This window comes from Podarcis tiliguerta (assembly GCF_965153285.1).
Source record: "Podarcis tiliguerta genome assembly, chromosome: 4".
NCBI classification, from domain to species: domain Eukaryota; kingdom Metazoa; phylum Chordata; class Lepidosauria; order Squamata; family Lacertidae; genus Podarcis; species Podarcis tiliguerta.
Genome location: NC_139537.1, coordinates 18,492,212 through 18,513,589, shown reverse-complemented (window position 1 = coordinate 18,513,589; position 21,378 = coordinate 18,492,212). Strand labels below are relative to the sequence as shown.

General features: G+C 45.2%; 1 protein-coding gene and 1 long non-coding RNA gene across 2 annotated transcripts in view; both read left to right on the top strand.

Annotated features, from left to right (window-relative positions):
* PGR (progesterone receptor) overlaps positions 1-6,846 on the top strand; it is a 58,886-nt gene extending 52,040 nt beyond the window's left edge. The window contains exons 5-8 of the mRNA XM_083436281.1: positions 1,266-1,410; positions 3,246-3,376; positions 4,482-4,639; positions 6,168-6,846. Of these exons, the coding sequence (XP_083292407.1) occupies positions 1,266-1,410; positions 3,246-3,376; positions 4,482-4,639; positions 6,168-6,323 (590 nt within the window). The 3' untranslated portion in view covers positions 6,324-6,846. The remainder of the gene's footprint in view (positions 1-1,265; positions 1,411-3,245; positions 3,377-4,481; positions 4,640-6,167) is intronic.
* Positions 6,847-11,801: 4,955 nt separating this feature from the next.
* On the top strand, positions 11,802-13,143 carry LOC310675917. Its single transcript, XR_014510315.1, has 2 exons — positions 11,802-12,421; positions 12,796-13,143. It is a non-coding gene; the product is annotated as an uncharacterized lncRNA (long non-coding RNA).
* Positions 13,144-21,378: the final 8,235 nt, after the last annotated feature.

The following is a 21,378-nucleotide window of genomic DNA, read 5'->3' as shown; positions in this document are numbered from 1 at the left end:
CCCTCAGCGCTTCCAACTCCTGTGCCTTTCTCAGCATTGCTTTAATCGTTGTTTCAGCAAGGTGGCTGCGGGGAGAGGAGATGTGTGCTTCTCTTATTTGCTGAGCATATTAATGCAAACCCAGCTTGTCCACAGTAAGAAGATTGCGTAGGTCGAACCTGCATAATTTGAGACCCTCTGTGCCAGACGCCATCCACCGTATGTGCCGTTTGAAATGAGAAGGGCTGCAAATTCTCTTTTCTCTTTAAATCATTTTTATTAGTTTTTGCATATAATTTCCAAACAAATCATCACATCATCCTCATTTTGGCTATGATAGCCTGTGACCTCCGTCAATGCTGTCTAGTGATTTTCAAATTTATCTGATCTTGCATTTTATTATTATAATTAATGCTTTTAAACTTCGTCTCCTAATTATTTCCTTCGTAAACCATTTTACAATAATTTATTGTAACAAAACGTCTTACAAAACTTATTGTAAACTGACAAGCGATGTTACATTAATGCAATTGTCTTTCAAATAAGGCATATATTTCTTCCAATCCTTAAGGAAGTCCTGGTCTTTCTGGTTCTGAATTCTCCCAGTCAACTTTGCCAGTTTAATAATAATAATAATAATTTAATATTTATACCCCGCCCATCTGGCTGAGTTTCCCCAGCCACTCTGGGCGGCTTCCAATCAAGTGTTAAAAACAGCACAGCATTAAATATTTTAAACAGGGCTGCCTTCATATGTCTTTTAAAGATAGGATAGCTGCTTATTTCCTTCACATCTGAAGGGAGGGTGTTCCACGGGGTGGGCGCCACTACCAAGAAGGCCCTCTGCCTGGTTCCCTGTAACTTGGCTTCTCGCAATGAGGGAACTGCCAGAAGGCCCTAGGCGCTGGATCTCAGTGTCCGGGCTGAACGATAGGGGTGGAGACGCTCCTTCAGGTATACAGGACCGAGGCCGTTCTGCATCCTCCATCAGTTTTATTTGCTACTCCTCCTTCACTGGTAATTCTTCCTGTTTCTGTCATTGGGCTAATAGTACTCTCGCTACTGTAGTTGCGTATAAAAACAAGTTTTTATCCTGTCTATTAATTTCTGTCCTTCAATACCAAGTAAAAATGCTTCTGGTCTTTTCACAAATGTATATTTCAACATTTTCTTCATCTCATTATATATCATTTCCCAGAAGCATTTTACTTTCTTCAAGCCCGCCACATATGGTAAAAGGCACCTTTTCACGTTGTTAACCTGCCTCCACCTCTCCACTTTTCCAGGATTCCGGGGCCTACACATTGATGATCAGATAACTCTTATCCAGTACTCCTGGATGAGCCTAATGGTGTTTGCCATGGGATGGAGGTCTTATAAGCATGTCTGTGGGCAGATGCTGTATTTTGCACCTGACTTAATACTGAATGAGTAAGTAAAGGATTCCAGCTTCTCTTGCGTTATTCACATGCCCTTGCTCTCTAAACATTGCATGCATTAAGCAATGCCAGTTCCAACTACCTGCAGTGGTATGTAAATATAACAGGAGATTAAAATAGATGCAGTATTTTAGAAGCCTGGGTGAATAAAAATGTTTCCACCTGGTGCCAAAAGAAAATAAGGACTGGATTGCCAAAATGTTAATTGCCAGGAATTAGAAAGGGGATATGCTACCAACAAAGGCAGACTGGCAAAATAAGCTGTGTGAGTATCTGGAATTGGCTAAAATGACACCAATTATTAGACAACAATCAAACCAAAAACTTTTTTAAGAGAGTGGGAAAGTGGGAAAGAATATCTGGCAAAATATTGTTCCCAAATCAAACCCTTGATATATATTGAATAAATTTCGCAAAGTAAAAATTCAGATAGGTAAGTTATTTATTGTGTGTAAATGAGATAATAATCAACACAATGGAAAAGAAAATAGGATAGAAGATGCTGCAGTGAGGTGGTAGGAAGTCATGGGTGAAGAAATGTGGATATTGTTTGGATTTGTTTTATATTTAATATATGTTAAAGTATGGATTGGAATATGTAACTGTCTAATGAAAGAAAATTAAATTTAAAAAATTGAATGTAAAAAAGAAAAGAAGAAAAGGGAAAGAAAAGAAGGACCAGGTGAATATTTTTGATGTGGTGAGTTCCATAAATGTGGTACAGGTCCCATCTCTGATCACCACCCACATTTCTTCCATTGGAGGTTGAACATGGAGCAGCTGATCGGAGACTGGTGCTAATAAATAGGTTCATGCTCCCAAACAGTTTAAGGGTGTATAGGTTAAAACCAGCATTTTGAATTGTGCTTGGACCAGAAGCTACTTCAGGTGTTCTCAGACTTGCATGACACCTTCTATAGGACCAGACCCAGATAAAACAGGTGCTGTTGTTGGGTTTTGCGCTAACTGCTGTTTCTGAACAGTCTTCAAAGGCAGCCCCACATATAGGGCATGGCAGCAGTCAATGCAAGATGCTGGCAGTGCATGCAACTCTCTCTTTGTCCAGGAGGGGTCACAGCTGGCGATGGTGATGGTGGGTGCTTCGAAACCCAAAGGCCACATGGACCTTTAAAGATAAGACTAATCTGATAGTTCCTTTAGACTGTGAGCCTGATCTTTCAAGGGGACTGCAACTCCATGCAGTCCAGATGGAGCCATCTGTAGTAGTTCCATCAAACCTGGCTTGAGCTTCAGTTCATTGGCTTTCTTCCAATCCATTTTTGATTGGAGGAAGGAATTGCCAAGAATTACACATGGGTGACTGAGACCCAAAGAGTGAATAAAGCGACTGAGTCAATTCATGGCAGAATTGAGATTTGAATGGTAATTGTCACAAACACTTTGCTTGAGAGTTCACAACCTTCACAAACCCATACTGGGTTTTGGAGGGGCTATAGCAGTTAGTTGTTTTACTTACCCATCATCAGATTTTAATGCTTATCACTTATTTCCAGTCATATGCCATAACATCGGCACATGAGATATTTGACACTGTGTTGTTTTATACTGCTGCAATTCGCAAAATTAAATTATTTTTTTAAAGTGAAGCCTTTGTGGCTTCCAAGCTCATCCTCACACACACACACACACGCCACTTCTTGAAGGGCTAACTTTTTATTTTATTTTTATCTGTAGGGTAACAAACTTGTTAGTAAGAAAAAGTCATGATCAGATACCCAGCACACTTGGTTCCAAGGTTTGTACATGGAATAATCATGGACTTAGCATTCATTTATTTAAGTTTCTTTCTTGTTTTCTGGATGAAAGACAGAGGATGAAGGACTCATCATTCTATTCACTGTGCCTGACCATGTGGCAAATTCCCCAGGAGTTTGTCAAGCTGCAAGTAAGCAGTGAAGAATATCTCTGCATGAAAGCCTTGCTCCTTCTCAATACAAGTAAGACACAGCTGCTTCTTCTTCTTCTTCTTCGTCTTCTTCCTCATCCTCTTCCTCTTCCTCCTCTTCCTCTTCTTCACATGGCACATTTTATGTATGCTCCATCCAACTGCCTGGGTGAAAACAAAAAGCTGAATTTTCAAGGACCGCAGGGACATAACTTAATGGTTAGGGACTGTAGCTCAGAGGTGCTTCCTAGCAAGTGGTATTCTGAGGTATACTGCCCTTGGTGCTGGAGGCAGGACAGAGGCATCATGGCTAGTGCCTATTGATAGCTTCATGGATGTGTCTGGTCCCTTTTAAAGTCATCCAAGCTGGTAGCCATCACTACATCGCAGAAGTGGGCAAGGAAGCAGTTTCATGTTTCTGGTGCATAGCCTTTTCTGCGTCAATTGGCCCTTAAACACATGAGGATGAGCACACAAGTGTGAATAAGAGTAAAGCATTAGGAGGGGAATCTCTCTCCCCCCCCCCCAGCCTCACCCATCATGCAAATCTCCCCAGCCTCCAGTTGCTACCCATCACCCAAACTCTGATCAAACAGGGTTAATTTGATGATGAACTTTGAGTTTGGATATCTGCTTCAGAGGGACGCGGGTGGCCATGTGGTCTAAACTACTGAGCCTCTTGGGCTTGCTGATCAGAAGGTCGGTGGTTCGGTCCCAGCTCCTGTCAACTTAGCAGTTCGAAGCACATAGTAGTGCAAGTAGATAAATAGGTACCCCTCCGGTGGGAAGGTAAACGGTGTTTCCGTGTGCTGCTCTGGTTTCGGTGTTCTGTTGCGCCAGAAGCGGCTTAGTCATGCTGGCCACATGACCTGGAAAAACTGTCTGAGAACAAATGCCAGCTCTCTCGGCCTGTAAAGCGAGGTGAGAGCCGCAACCCCAGAGTTGTCTGTGACTGGACTTAACTGTCAGGGGTCCTTTACCTTTACCTTTTTTTATCTGCTTCAAACTCTGTCCAACATACCCAGGTAACTTTGTGAATCTGTACAACCCCTGAGAAAGGATGAGAATGTGCTTTTTGCTTTATTTCAGAATTTGAGCAACGGGGGGCGGGGAGACAAAGCAAAACAATGTGTGTTGTCTTTCCCTCTCTCTTTCAGTTCCATTGGAAGGTCTCAGAAGCCAAAGCCAGTTTGAGGAGATGAGAACAAACTACATCAGAGAGCTGGTCAAGGCAATCGGGCTGCGGCAGAAAGGGGTCGTGGCTAGTTCGCAACGCTTCTATCAGCTGACAAAACTTATGGACTCCATGCACGATGTAAGTTTATTTCAGCAATCCGTAAGATTATCTTACTGTTACACACCACCCCAGTCTCTGAGCAGTGAAAGACTCCAAGGCTTTGAAGCTCCTGCCCAGGGTTCATTTGCCTTGGAATGAAGGTCAGCTGAGACTGTTTTGTCTTTAGGATACATGCTGTTACCGTATTTTTTGCTTTATAGGACACACCCGACCATAGGACACACCTTGTTTTAGAGGGGGAGAACAAGAAAAAAAATTCTCCCCCTCTCTGCTCAACGCCCCTTCAGCGAAGCGGCAGGAGAATCGGAGCCCCTTCCATTTCTCCTCCCGCTTGGCTGAAGGGGCGCTGAGCAGCTCTCCCTCTCTGCTGAAGCCAGGAGACTCTTGCTCTCCCAGCTTCAGCAAAAGGAACCTGAAGCCTTCGGAGCGCAGCACGAGTTCCCGCTGCGCTCCAAAGACTTCAGGCGACTATCCCTGAAGCCTGGAGAGTGAGAGGGGTCAGTGCGCACCGACCTCTCTCGCTCTCCAGGCTTCAGCGAAAGCAAGGTGTAGCCTCCGGAGCGTGGACGGAGCGCTCCCTCCGCGCTTCGGAGGCTTCACATTGCTATCGCTGAAGCCAAGGAGCCAGCATTCTCTCCCCTTAATTTTTGGAGGGGGAAAGTGCATCCTATAGAGCGAAAAATACGGTATTTACACATTTATGCATCTTCATCCCTGCCCCCAAAAGAAATCTGAAGCCGAGCTTAGGATAGCAATGTGTATATATATATATATATATATATGCAATTATGCAATCATTTTCTCTTTGCTAGTAGGGGTGGAGAGGAAATTAGGCTTGAGTTCTTACTTAAAGGCAAACCAACTTAATTTGCACTTTCTGAAGCAATAGGAGCTATGAAATACAGCCATCCTTCGAAATCTACACTTTTTTTTTTCAAATTTTGCAATTCATTTCTCTAGCCCAGTAATAATCTGCACAGATATGCATGTATTGAGGAAAAGTGTACATAAAATACATGAAAATAACACAAAAATGCATTATTTTAGGGGAAATGGCTTTGCACAAATGTGTACATTAGGAAACAATGCGTACAAACCTGTGTATATTTAAAGATCAATTTGCACTAAAATGCCAGTGAATTTTCATGAGGATTTAAAAGAAATACCCTGCAAACTGGGGTGGAAATATGGAGAATTAAGATTGGGGGGTGGGTTGAGAAACTGAGGGAAAGAGAAACTCACCGATTGGCCCATTCCCCATTTAATCACTAGGTCTCATTCTCACATTGCCACAGTAGCTTAGTGGTCACCTAGAAATGTTCACCTGTCATTTTGTCTCCCGCCGTGAAGTGGGATGAGGATGAGATTGTGAGAAGCAGGGAAGATGAGAGAGAAAATATAGCTTCCTGCATTGCACACAGCTTCATAAGTGTCGGGAAATTATGGGATGTGGGGGGAGGCAGAGTGAAGAACAACGTACATTGTTTGGATGATTTATTGATTTTTTAAATTATTGGTTTTCTTGTTAAAAAATTAAAAAATACAGCTTGTGAAACAACTCCATCTCTACTGCTTGAATACTTTCCTCCAATCTCGGGCGCTGAGTGTAGACTTTCCAGAGATGATGTCGGAAGTGATCGCTGCCCAACTGCCCAAGATTCTGGCAGGCATGGTGAAGCCTCTCCTCTTTCATAAGAAGTGAAATGCTGTCTCTCTTGGCTGCCTCTAACCTCTCTCCAGCCCAGTCCCATCTCTCATTGGCAGAGATAACACCCAGCAAATGTACATTTTTTTAATAAATTGTGGGAGTTGGTTCAGGGTTTGGGATTTTGCAGTGCCAGGGTTTTTAGCCCGTGTCCGACACCTGTGAGTTTATGCTCCTCAAATGTTCTTATGGTAAAACTTTCTCCTATTACTATTCTTTTACAACAGGTTTTTCGGGGGGGGGGGGTTATCATGACCAATATTTGTCATAAGAAATGTTTTATAATAGGCCTGATTGAATTTCTCCCGAGGAATAAACAAGAGATCAGTTTTGTTTCGTTGTTTTCTGAGAACGGAAAGTTACCTTGTACATTTCCCCTCTTCATATTATTCATTTTTTAAATTTCTGCAATGTAGTAAGGTTTTAGCTTTTAATACATTTGTGCGAGCACGTGGCTGTATGTGTTTATGTATATAAAATGCAAAGAATGTGTTGAAAATAAAATATAAATTGTCTTCTACCTTGGGAAATGTATTCTTTCTCTACTTTGAAATTTATCTTGCTGGTCAGAGGGTGGTGGTGATTTTTTTTACAGTGGCCCAGAGAAACATGAGGGTACTTCCACATATTAGGATTATTTAGGTTCTTGGTTCAATTGTGACTGTGTTGGTCAGAACGGTAGCACCAGCGATTATTTGGGTGGGGTGGGGTGGGGTGGAATCTCCCAAGCAATCTCCCTCCCCAGGGAACTCTGGGAATTGTACCTCTGTGAACAGGGGAACAGGGGTCTCCTAACAACTCTCAGCACCCTTAACAAACTACAGTTCCCAGGATTCTTTGGGGGAAGCCACGAGAATTTAAAGTGATATCACACCGCTTCAAATGTATGGTGCAGGTGTGACTTGCAGCACATCAAACAATTGAGGCAGAAATGGCTCTTAACAGCAAGCAAATCTCTAGCAACCAAAATCTGAGGAAATGTATTTTTTTTAAAGGATTCTTTATTATAATAATTTAATTATCATATGTACAAACACTGCCAAATCCTATGTAGTACATTTCAACATAAACCGGGCACATTTTGAGACAAAGGTCTGCATCGGTGGCCTAATATAGCATGAGTTAAACATGATCAATCTGTAACAGACAAAAAAGTTTAATGGGTTGGCACTTCTAGAAAGAAAGAAAAAGCAAGATGAGGCTTTCCACTAAGCGTGGAAAATTCCAGCGGCGGGGGCAAAACTATTCCACTCTGGCCCTCTGTTGTCCCGGATAAAATGACAAATTTCCAGCACACACTAATTAAAAATAAGCATCGGTTTTCACAAATCCCAAACTCAAAAGAAGAAGAAGAAGAAGAAGAGTTTGGATTTGATATCCCGCCTTTCACTCCCCTTCAGGAGTCTCAAAGCGGCTAACATTCTCCTTTCCCTTCCTCCCCCACAACAAACACTCTGTGGGGCTGAGAGACTTCAAAGAAGTGTGACTGGCCCAAGGTCACCCAGCAGCTGCATGTGGAGGAGCAGAGATGCGAACCCGGTTCCCCAGATTACGAGACTACCGCTCTTAACCACTACACCACACTGGCTCCCTAAGACTCTTTGATGTAACCACCCATGCAAACTTCCTCAAGCCAGTTAATCCACCCTACACGCACCCTATACAAATTCATCACTTCGTATAGAGCAGCCTTCATCAACTTGGTGCCCTTGGGGCGTTTTGAACTGCAACTCCCCAAAACAGCAGGTGCAGGCTGATGGGAGTTGTAGTCCAAAAACATCTGGCAGGCGCCAAGTTGGGGATGACTCAAAGCTTCTGGTGAATTCATGGAGTCTTGCGAAGGTTAATTTTGAGGTTGGGGGTTGTAATGGTTCTAGGGGTTGCTCGTGCGTAAGCCGGTGCAAACACCTGGCTGGATTGCCTGAGTGAACCTTTTCTGTCCGGACAGCCACTCACCCGTGGCTGTCTCAATCGCTGGCAGAATCAGTCAGTGAGCGTTTCTTAAACTTCTTCCAGCAAAGAAGCTCTTTGACGCCTAGTCTTCTCCTACTCTCTCTGCGCGAAAGCCTTCTGCGCAAGGAGGGTGTAGGCAGCGGAGCACCCCTACTCTCCCCGCTGGTCCCCGGCAAGGAGCCATGGGACCGCCTCGCCGCTTCCCCCATCTGCCCCCCTTCTCCACTGGTGCTACGATGATTCTCTTCCCCAGAAGATGGGCTGCCTCTCCCAATCCTGGAACGCTCTCCGGAATCCCTCTGGATTTTGCTCTCTCCCTCCGGCACTGATGGCAGTTCCCTGACAGGGGTTTGTGAAGGTGGGCTTTCATTTTGTTTCATTATGGTGAAGAATTCTGTATTTATTTAGATTTTGTTCAAACCTACCCCGCCTCCGCTTATAGCAGACCAGGAGGGGGTTTGGCTTTTTGTCACTAAACAGACCAGCTCTTCCCCTTGGCAAGCAGCTGACTTGCATTGCCATTCCTCTGGCTGAGGGAGTCTCTGTCTGCTGCCCCCAATAACTGAAGCCTTCCCCATTTCCCCAGCTCAGAAACATGTGGAAATACTGTCATGCGAAGCCTGAACCTTATTTATTGGCTTTTGCTGCTTTGTGTCAGGATGACCTAGTATCAAGAACAGGGTTTGCTTTTAATTTAATTCTTCTCTCCCCCCCTACGCCCCGTGCCTTTCTTCAAATGGAAAGAACAAAACATGTTCTAAGGCTGGTAAAAGAGCAAGCATGTTCTTTATTTGTGGCCCCTTTTCAGCTAAAGGTCTCTAGCATCTGTGGTGACCTGAACTTTGGATCCATAGTATGGATTGTTAAAAGGAGAGGCGAAAAGCAAAAACACAGAAACGAGGGGGGTGCTTCACTGTCAATGCCGTTGCTGATTTTTCAGATTGAAGTCAAATGGAGGAGAGGGCTATCAGTGGCTATTAGCCAGTGCTGTTTTTCTAGAGAAAGGTGCTGGAACGCACCAGGAATGCCTCCCTCGTTCTCTGACAATGGCAATGGTGCCCACCTGAGAGGTGCCAGAGTTGAGCTCCGGTGAGCACCAGCTGGGAAAAAAAAAGCCCAGCCATTAGCCAAAATAACTGCGCCATGCCTCCACAGTCTGACGCAGCAGCGTTTCTGAATACCAGTTGCTGAAAACCACGAGAGGGAAGAGCTTTCTGGTCCTGGAATCCTGCTCCTAGGTTTTGCAGAGATTAAAGGTAAAGGTAAAGGTACCCCTGCCCGTACGGGCCAGTCTTGCCAGACTCTAGGGTTGTGCGCCCATCTCACTAAAGAGGCCGGGGGCCAGCGCTGTCCGGAGACACTTCCGGGTCACGTGGCCAGCGTGACAAGCTGCATCTGGCGAGCCAGAGCCACACACGGAAACGCTGTTTACCTTCCCGCTAGTAAGCGGTCCCTATTTATCTACTTGCACCCGAGAGTGCTTTCGAACTGCTAGGTTGGCAGGCGCTGGGACCGAACAACGGGAGCGCACCCCGCCGCGGGGATTCGAACTGCCGACCTTTCGATCGGCAAGCCCTAGGCACTGAGGCTTTAACCCACAGCGCCACCCGCATCCCTTTTTGCAGAGATTGGCTACTGCTAAAACAGGATGCTGGTCTAGATGGGCCATTGGCCTGAGCTCATGCTCCAAATTTTAACACTGACTGAGACCCGTCCTCTGTGGTTGCAAGACATTTTGCAAAAGAAACATAGGCAGCTGCCATAGACCAATGTGTTGATTAGCCAGTGAGGTCTACTCCTGCTTCTCCCAGTCTCCTGTTCTGCCCAACTCCCATCAGCTTGGCTGCCATGCTGTCTCGTTCTGATAGAAGTTGTTGTCCAAAATACACTGAGGGAACCAGGCTGAGAAAGGTCGGTCTTGCCTGAAGCAGCTCTCTTGGGATTTCAAAGGAGGACTTTTTTTTGGTCTTCCAGCTGAGATCTTCAAGGGATCGAAACGGGAAATTCCTGTGGAAAAGCAGCAAGGCCAGGCCTTGCACAGCTTTCGCAGGTGTGCAGAAGGGAGAATATCGTCCGTCTGGCAAGCTTGCTGAAATCTCCTCTGCTGTACACTGTGCAAGAGCTCTTGCAGACTTTAGCATCTATATCACCCTCTCCAGCACTTTGCCAGCTTGTGGCCTTCAAAGTGGGAGCAACAGACTTTGCATATACATACGAAGGTTTCGTTGACCCTGATGTTTATTTCCCCGGGTTTTCTTTATTGCTTTGAGCCGACAAATTGAGTATTCTCTCTCTGCAAGGTGCCTGCAATTCATTGCCATTTCACTTGGAACGTCATTGCCCTTTCACATGTCCCAAATTAGACAGGACTCCATGATTTTTAAGAAGTCTCCTTAGGCAAGTGTTTTGCTGCACCCTGTTTTTTCTTTTTAAAAGAGCCTTCTGAAAGTACCATGTGGCCTTCAACATAGGAAACTCTTTTGTACTGAGTCAGGTGCTTGGTTTTCAGAAAGGAACTGTTCTTAACCCTACCTGGAGATACTGGGGATCAGACCTGGGACCAAACCATGCACTCTGTCACCATGTTTGACCCCTCCCTAAATTGTGGGCCGCATAGTTGCTGTGGGCAACAATGCCTTTATCACAACATCTTAAAAGTCCCATGTGTGAATGTCTGCAGCATCTGCAGGTGGGGGAGAAAGTAAACAATAAATTTTCTGTGCACAATTCAAAGTTTGGTGCTGATTTTTAAAGCCCTAAACAGCCTCGGCCCAATAGCCATGAAGGAGTGTCTCCACCCCCATTGTTCTACCCGGACACTGAGGTCCAGCTCTGAGGCCTTCTGGCGGTTCCTTCCCTGTAAGAAGTGAAGTCACAGGGAACCAGGCAGAGGGCCTTCTCGGTGGTGGCGCCTGCCCTGTGGAACTCCCTCCCATCAGATATCAAGGAGATAAAGAATTTAAAAAGTTTTAGAAGACATCTGAAGGCAGCCCTGTATTGGGAAGTTTTTAATGTTTGATGTTTTATTATGCTTTTACATGTACTGTAAGCAGCCCAGAGTGGCTGGGGAAAACCAGCCAGATGGGTGGGATATAATAACTATTAACAACAACGCAAGCATGAGTTTGACCAAACTGCGGGAGGCAGTGGAAGACAGGAGGGCCTGGCATGCTCTGGTCCATAAGGTCACGAAGAGTCGGACGTGACTAAATGACTAAACAACAACAACAATTTGCTGCTACCTTTTCTTTGAGTATCAACACATTATTCCCAAATCACAGTCACATTTAAACCCTTGATACTTGAGTTGATTCCTTGACCAACTACATTCTTTCTGCGTTACCTCTGTGGGGCTCAGGAGCCCAGTTATGTCACCCCTTGCCTGCAGAGCTTCAGCCTCTCATCCTTTTTCAAACAGCCCCCCCCCCTTTGTGAAGTCTTCCCTCAGCCTCCTCCCCTCTCCTTGGGAGTCGTCTGGGCAGCAGCTGCCACCCCCCTGGTCTCTGAGCTCCCTCCCTGCCCCAAAGAGAGGTGCCTCCTCACACTGCCCCACAGGGGCCTGGGAAGAGGATACCCTCAGCCTTAGTGGCCCAACGGTGACTGGCCAAAGGTGAATGTGAGGCCAGCATCTTACCTTGGGAGGCAGCAGTGGGTGCTGCTGGGCCTGCGTGGCGGAAAGGCTCCCCTTCAGCACCGGGCACTCAGCTCCCAGGCAGGCCTTGCGCACAGCAAGCACAAGAAAGGCCAGTGCAGCGCCTGCCTGCCCAGTTGCCCATTTGCCTCCCTTGCCCACTTGCTTGCTTACTCTGAGGCCACCTCAGCTCCTGGCAACCAGGACCCCCTGACCAGTCTCAGAGGCACCATTTGCCAGAGGGACTTGTAGCCAGGGCTGCTGCAACAAGCAGCTGTGCAAGCCTTTGGGAGGCAGAGATGCAAGAGGGCATCCGAGGAGGGAGGGAAGGAAAGAGGTAACAGAGGCCAGGGTTGCCTGCGGCACCCTGGCCATCATTCAAGGCACCCCAGGGTGCCACGGCACACTGGTTGAAAACCACTGTCCTAAGGAATACACAGTCTAACTTTGAAGGAGGGTGTGGCGTTTGCCCTCCTATGTGTGTGACATCATACTGGGTTCATAGGTAAAGGTAAAGGTACCCCTGCCCGTACGGGCCAGTCTTGACAGACTCTAGGGTTGTGCGCCCATCTCACTCAAGAGGCCGGGGGCCAGCGCTGTCCGGAGACACTTCCGGGTCACGTGGCCAGCGTGACAAAGCCGCATCTGGCGAGCCAGCGCAGCACACGGAAAGGCGTTTACCTTCCCGCCAGTAAGCGGTCCCTATTTATCTACTTGCACCCGGGAGTGCTTTCGAACTGCTAGGTTGGCAGGCACTGGGACTGAGCAACGGGAGCGCACCCCGCCGCGGGGATTCGAACCGCTGACCTTTCGATCGGCAAGCCCTAGGCGCTGAGGCTTTTACCCACAGCGCCACCTGCGTCCCTACTGGGTTCATAGGGGAAGGGTTAACTAATTGTAAAATGACTAACCAATGGGAACCCAGGGGGGCAGAGTTAACTGTGTATAAGGTTTAAGCACAGAGGGGTTTTTTTAGGGCGTTAGAGTTGTTGAGAAAACAGTCTGGAGTTAGAAGAGACAGAGAAGCTAAGTCTGTGGGTTGGGCTAGTCTGGTGTGAGAGAGTGAGAGAATTTGTTAAGAGGAGTCAGTCAAACAGTTGAGATAATCAGTCAGAAGGTATAGGCCAGTAAAGAAACTAAAGTTAAGATACTGACAGGAATATTATCTGAGAAACCATAAACTTGTTAATGTTTGTAAAATAAACTTGGTTTTTTTTGGTTCACTTTTAACAACTGACTGGACTCAGTGTTTTACCTGAGAGTAACTGGTTGGTGGCAGTGGGAAAGCGAGCACAGTGGTGGCACAGGGATCAATAGACCGTTAAACATAGATCGCCACATAGGGGAACTGACTGAGATTAGGCAGAGACACTGAGCAAGGGCAAGAGCAGAATACAGTGGCGTAGCGTGGGTTGTCAGCACCCGGGGCAAGGCAAGTAATTTGCGCCCCCTAACCTGTGGATTTTCGCCCCCTAACCCTAACCCCCAGATGTTGCGCCTGGTGCGGCCGGCCCCCCCCTGCACCCCCCACACTACGCCACTGGCAGAATAAGCCCCATTGCAGGTGTATCTGCTTAGCCTCTGGTTTTTTTTGTGAGCGGTGGTGACTCTTCCACACAAAGAGGTTGTTAGTCCTCAGGGAAACAGCTCCACGGTCCTTGTACACCACTCAGGGCATTCTTATGAATGGGTCTTGGTTGAAGACAACAAACTTGCCCTATTGACCTGAGAAGCTGAATGGACATTTGCAGCAGGGGAAGCTGAGATGTTAATCGAGTTAAAGATCTCGAATCAACGGTGTGAAACTGCTACTTCATCAAGGTATCTGTAATCACCCGGGCAGCTGAAACCTTTGAATTACATGGTGGGGCTATCAGTCACAGCCTGCAAGGAAGAGGCTGATTCAGTTACAGCTTCGAGGTTTTCTATGCTTTTTCATTTGATTGTGTAGGTGAGTAGATTAAATCTTTTTCCAAGGGTCCCCGGGCGGCAGCTGGGCAAGAAGGAAAAATGGAAGCCATGTGCCTTAAGTGAAAACAGGATAAGCTTTGGGATGATATGGTTTCTTTCATTTTCGCTTTCTCTCTCTCTCTCTCTGCATTATTTAACTATTAACCTCAGCTAATTAACCTGGGTTAGGATAGAAGGATTACAGAGCAGTTCAAATGCTTCTGCTAAGCAGTGAAATGAGGTCAGATAGGGAGGGGAGACATTTTTCATCCACCAAGGCACAATTGGCAGTTTATCCTCCTAACAACCCTGCGAGAGGTTAGGGTGCGAAAGGGTGACTGGCCCAAGCTCAGCCCAGTTTACTTTGTGGCGAGGCAGAGCGTTTAATCCTTAACCATCACAACACACCAGCTCCTCTGAAGTTTTTCACCCATATATTTTCTCCCCTTTGCTGTCATTTCTATCCTTCATTCCACCCATATCCATACCCTACCCCTGTTCTTCCTGCTATCCCCCACTGCTGTTGGTCTGCCTCATCTTTTCCCATAGCACACACTGGGCAATTTATTTCCCAGCGAGACTAGTAAGGTAAGGTTGGAAGAGAAATTTACTTAACCTGCTATTTTAAAAAAGGCAAAACACACCTAATATGTCATTCTCAGATTAGAATGCAACTATGCACTTTTCCAAATTTTGCAATGCAGTTTTGGTTTTAAAAAATGTCCACAAAAATAGGCATTTTGCGTTAAGATGAATAGAGAAATGCATATTTTATGGGGCAAGGAATTCAAAGGAATGCAAATTGTGTATTTTCAGGGATGCACATGTGTAAGATATATAAAGAAGATGTACAAGTTAAATGCAGATTTCTGGTTCCATTTCTGAATCCATCTCCAAAACCAAAACTGACCAATGATGGAACATGAGAAACGAAGACAGAAATAGGCTGTCCCTCCATCTCTCCCTTCTATTTTAAACATAAAATTCAAATAGCTGCTTGCACAGTGGTAGAAACCATCTTCCTCCCTGCCCAAGATCCAGAGGGTTTTTTTTGTTTTTTTTTAAAGAGGGAGTTAGGAATTGATGTTGCAGTATAAAATATTAACATCCCAACTTTTCTACCCCCAAGGTGGCTTACGTTGCATCATTATCACCATCCCTTTAAAATTAAAGTTAAAACAAGCAGATGCAAAACCCCACACAAGCAATACAATATTTAATTTAGATTCAGGTAGATAGCTGTGTTGGTCTGATGCAGTTGAAATAATAATATAATATAATATAATATAATATAATATAATATAATATAATATAATATAATATAATATAATATAATATATAATATAATATAATATAATATAATATAATATAATATAATATAATATAATATAATATAATATATAATATAATATAATATAATATAATATAATATAATATAATATAATATAATATAATATAATATAATATAATATAATATATTGTCTAGCAGCGCCTTATAGACCAACTAAGTTTGTTCTGGTATAAGCTTTCACAGCTTATAGGCTCTAGGCTCCCAGACACTGCTCCCAGTCACCAGTCTAGCTGCCACATTCTGGATTAGTTGTAGTTTCCAAGACACCTTCAAAGGTAGCCCCACGTAGAGCACATCGCAGTAGTCCATGCAGGAGATAAACAGAGCATGTACTACTCTGGTGAGGCAGTGCGCAGGTAGGTAGGGTCTCAGCCCGTGTACCAGATGGAGCTGGTAGACAGCTGCTCTGGACACAGAATTGACCTGTGCCTCCATGGACAGCTGTGAGTCCAAAATGACTCTCAAGCTGCACACCTGGTTCTTTAGGGGCATGGTTACCCCATTTAGGACCAGGTAGTCCTCCACACCTGCCTGTCCCCAACCTCAAGAAACAGTGCTTCTGCTGCAATTCAACCTCAATCCCTTAACCTCCATCTATCCTGTGCAGGTCTAGCAGCACAGCTTTAGATACAACAAATCTCAGCCATCTATGTGATGCATAGCACAAAGCAGCTAATGGGTATGCTGGCGGCTAATTACAAATTTGTAATTGGACTGACCTGCATTTCCCCAGAAATAAGAGCCAGGCAAGTGAATAACGTTCAGAAAAAGAGACTCAAGGGAAACCATTGGGTTATTACTGGATTTTATTTTTTTGTTGAGGGTGAGGGGTGAGTCCCTCTATCATACAAAATAGATCTTCATTATCTTGTTTATCTCATAGACTCTTGTAAGGAGCCTATTCAGCTATTGATAGGATCTATTCTTTGATGGAGAATTTCAAACCTTTTCTTCCCCCTCTCCCTTCCACAAGACATTCGGAGGAAGCATTCAATAGGGAAAATTGCTCCATCTTCTCATAATAGTTCAGCATCCACCTGCTGGGCTCTTGCAAGGTGAAAGCATTATTCCTGCAAGCAGCAGTCTCTTCTGGGAGACTGTAATCTGAGTCGAATGTTGCATTTGCTACTTCAGCGCTGACCTGTGTAGAATCAGGTGCAGCAAAAGCTGCAGAAACTGTCATCTCGCCCCTCTTTTTCAAGTCTGCTGCATGCGCACTCATCCTGCAAATACAGAATTTAAGGTAGAGAAAATGGCACCATCCAAAATGGCACAACAAGGAGGTATTGGTGGGCTTGGAGAAACCCCAAAGTTTGAAGAAGCACAAATATGGAAAAACCAAAGGTGGATTCCCCCCCCCCATCTCTTCAATGCAGCTCTCAGTAAGGACTGAGCATATTCATAGGCCACACAGCCCACTGACTTTTTGGGAGACTGGAATGGAAAACCAAGAGGGGAGGGTGAATCAGACGGTTCCGTGAACAGAAGCATTCTGCCCTCCCAACATTTTGTTGCAGTCCCTGGAAGATAGCAGTAGAACATCAAATTTGGTCTGACTGCAGGTAGGACTGCCATCAATACACTCATCGGGGCGGATCTATGCTGCCTTTTATAGCTACACGGCACCCAAAAATTTAGGAAATCCATCTTTTCTCAAAGTATAGTTGCAGTGAGGAAGACAATTGCCACCTTTTAAATTCCATGCTCTATTGTTACAAAGGAACAGATGACTTGTCAGAAATGCTTCTTCCTCCTCTTCTTCTTCTTCTTCTTCTTCTTCTTCTTCTTCTTCTTCTTCTGCGACCACTCGTAGCTGAGTAAGATTGTCTTCCATGAACACGGCCTTAATGGTCTGTCCATAAGTGACTGTGGAAGCCAATTCTGGATCCACACATCCCTCCACAGTGGGGACAAAGGTTTCCAGGTGGGAGCTGATCATGGTGATGATTTACTAAATGTGCCTTCCTCTTAGCGCGTTTCACCCTCTCGTCCTGAGTTCGAGCATCTTCAAAGTCCATGACACCTTTGGTAAAGGCTGTTCTCTAATTGAACTAAAGAACACCTGGTGTATATAAAAAAAGCTCAAGAGATCTAGCACTTAGCCGACACTCATGATGCGGAGTTTCTTCAAAGCCACAAAGATCATCAATGTCAGAAATGCACAAAGACGCAGAGTAACCCAATTTACTGATGACCTACTGGAGTGGGTGGCTAATTTTTGACAAAAATAACCTGCTGCTAAGTTCCCAGCTGCCCGAAAGCTGCACCTTTGAACCTGGAAGAACCTTTATCTCCCTGGTGGATGAGCCACAATTCTGTCTTGTCCAGGTTCCTGTTTCTAGGAGCGGTCGGCCAAATCCTTCTGGGAAGCCTACAAGCAGGGCATTGGGGCTAACAGCTCTTGACAGATCTATCTTTCATGACTTTGACTAACCCAAATTTAAGGCCATCTAAGGCAGAGGCGCGGGTGGCGGTGTGGTCTAAACCACTGAGCCTTGGGCTAGCCGATCAGAAGGTCGGTGGTTCGAATCCCCGCGACGGGGTGAGCTCCCGTTGCTCGGTCCCTGCTCCTGCCAACCTAGCAGTTCAAAGCACATCAAAGTGCAAGTAGATAAATAGGTACCGCTCCAGCGGGAAGGTAAACAGCATTTCCGTATGCTGCTCTGGTTTGCTAGAAGCGGCTTAGTCATGCTGGCCCTATGACCCGGAAGCTGTACGCCTGCTCCCTCGGCTAATAAAGTGAGATGAGCGCCGCAACCCCAGAGTTGGTCACGACTGGACCTAATGGTCAGGGGTCCCTTTACCTTTACCTTAAGACAGAGGCATTCCTCACCATGAGCTATGGCACATGCAACAATGGAACAATTGTTTGCAGACTGTGTTGTTGCATGTTTTCCTGGTACGATACCTTTTTTAATTTATTTGCAGAGCTGGAGTCAATATCTGGCACCCTTGGGATCCCAGGACCATGGTTGGGGGACACAACTGCTGTCCATCTTGTGCACTGTTCTGGCTAATGTATATATATATATATATATATATATATATATATATATATATATGCACAGCGTTCAGTATAGATCACAATGCAGTAACACAACAAAAATCTAGTATTATTAGTTGATTGAACAGGAGTTGAGACTGAGAACAGGATCTTAAGTACAAGAAAAGAGGGAAAGAATAGATGTAAATTCTCCAGAGAGTACAAACTATGCAAGTTAACAAAGAACTGACAAATGTAGGTATTTATTTATTTAATTGTTATCCAACCTTTTCCTCCAAGGTCAAGGAAATACATGATTCCCTCCCTCCTCATTTAATCTCCACAACAACCCTGTGAGGTAGGTTAGGCTGAGAGGCAGTGATTGACCCAAGGTCACCCAGTGAGTTTTATGGATGAGTCTCCCAGATCATAGCCCAGCACGCTAATTGCTACACCACACCAACTCAAATTAAACCTGAAACTGATCAAATATCAGGTGAACTGATAGGGTTATAAAGTATATCCCCTTCTTTTATAATAAGGGAACGTCTATAGCATGAAGGGATCACAGTTGCCGCAATGCAGAAATGTAAAGTGACTTGGCTGCTCTGCAATTGTTATTCTATGAAAATGGCAGTTGAGTGGATTCACTCAAAAATGTGTTTTCTCTGTGATTGCTCATTATGGTCCTTGAAAGGACAATCACCATTTCAGTTCTGATCCCTGCTTAAATTCTTACATTGCTGATAAGCTCCAAGGTTTTGGTGGTGGGGTAGTATACAGAAAATAAACTTATCCCCTTCCTGGAAAGTTTTCAAAGACAAAATATGCCATCTTCGGTTATTAATCTAATCTAGGAGGCTCTTCCTGACAGGAAAAGAATTTGATGCTGCAACAGCAGCAGAAATAACACATATTATTCCTTTCTCCCAGGCTGGATACCAGTCCCTTATAAGGAAAACACCAAATAATGCCATGCAAAACATACTGTAACCAAATAAATCAAACTAATTGACTTCTCATTCATTGCTGGCAGATTTTCTCAGCCTCCAAAATGCTTCCAACAAGAATAAAAAGACTGGCTTTTTGTACAGACGGCGAAGGTCACCCATGAATCCTTTGCTGTTTATAACTGAAAAGTACACCATGATCTTTGGCAAAGGGTCTCCTGCTAAGTTAGTTATGCATCCTAATTCGTTACTGTAAGGACACTAGAGAACCAGGAGACTTGACACCACCGCTAAAGAATTCGAAGCAATATTTCAATTGAAAGACGATATCAGAAGTTAAACACCGCCTCCTGCTGTTCTGCAGAGTTTGTGTTGCAGCACCGTCACTGGTGCAGACAACCGAGCTGCCATTTTTGTAGCTGGAACCATAACAGATAAAGCGGTACAGCAAAAAAAATGTGACCGTGGCTCAGTGCCTACGCTTAACTCGCAACACTTCCTGGAAGGCAAATGTTTCCTGAAGGCCATAGCAGTCAGGCTCCAGGGGCAGGCAAACTTTAGCAAGAGCCACATTCCCTTCTGGGAAAGGGGGGACAAGTGCCCGTGGTGGTAAATGTACAAAAAAGCGAGAAGGCTTCAAATGTAGATGTTACCTTTCTATAGTTTTGGGGTGCATCCGTCTGTCTTGGGAGCCAATGAAGGACTGCGCCTTTGGGGGCAATGTCAGACCGCTGGAGATTTACAGCGCCTGCTGTGGCTGTAGAGACCGATACGGGAGAGGCATGTTTTTGTTGACTGGTGACTGGGAGTGGCCGCTGAGACCACATAACACCGGTCCTGAAAGACCTACATTGGCTCCCAATACGTTTCCAAGCACAATTCAAAGTGTTGGTGCTGAACTTTAAAGCCCTAAATGACCTCGGCCCAGTATACCTGAAGGAGTGCCTCCACCCACAACGTTCAGCCAGTGCCGAGTGAGGTCCAGTGCCGAGGGCCTTCTGGCAGTTCCCTCCCTACAAGAAGTGAGGTTACAGGGAACCAGGCAGAGGGCCTTCACGGTAGAGGCACCCACCCTGTGGAACGCCCTCTCATCAGATGTCAAGGAAATAAACAACTATCTGACTTTTAGAAGACATCTGAAGGCAGCCCTGCTTAGGGAAGTTTTTAATGGTTGATGTTTTAGCATATTTTTAATATTCTGTTGGGAGCTGCCCAGAGTGGCTGGGGAAACCCAGCCAGATGGGCGGGGTATAAATAATAAATTATTATTATTGTTGTTGTTGCTGCTGCTGCTGAGGCAGATGAACACCTCCCTGCAGGCAAGCAAGAAGCATTACCTGAGTCAGGCCAAAACACTCAAGGTGTGTGAATGGAGTTGACTTGGGAGGAAGGCTGTGGCTAAGGAGTGGGCGTGGCCTGGAGGGTCACATTTGGTTCCCTAGGTTTGAGGTTCCCCATCCTTGTACAGTGGTACCTTGGTTTAAGAACAGCTTAGTTTATGAACAACTTGGATTAAGAATGCTGCAAACCCGGAAGTAGGTGTTTTGGTTTGTGAACTTTGCCTTGGAATAAGAACATGTTTTGCTTCCTGTTGAGTGTTTTCCACTTGTAAATTGAGTCCCCCGCTGCTATGGGAAAGCATGCCTTGGTTTAAGAACGCTTTGGTTTAAGAATGGACTTCCAGAACGGATTAAGTTCGTAAACCAAGGTACCACTGTATTACATCTAACTTTAGCTTCTGCTCATCTCAGAAGAAGAGGAGAACTTGCCCATCTTTCACCCTAAGGTCCCAATGCCGGTGACAACAATTAAAAGGCAATCTTAAAAGCAGTTTAAAACAACTTGCAATCACAAATATACATCTCAGGAGTCAGGCAGGGTAAAGAGGCGGATCTTCAGCATTTGTCAAAAGTTCCATAACGAAGATGCCAGACACACCTCTGTGGGGGAAGAGTTCCACATCTTAGGGGGCTGCCACAGAGAAGGCCCTATTCCAGGCCACCACCCTGAACTTCTGAGGGTGGTGGAACAACCTAGCCCCACGGATCTTAACACTTGCAAGGGGTGATTTTTCAGATATCTGGGACCTGAGTCATTTAGGGCTTCAAACACTAACGTGAGCACCTTGGATTGGTTCATGAAGGGAGGGACCGAAGCTCATAGACAGAGGAGAGAGTTTGCAGGGAGTGCATTCCCTGGCACTTAAATAATAAAAAAAGCATATACAAAAGGAG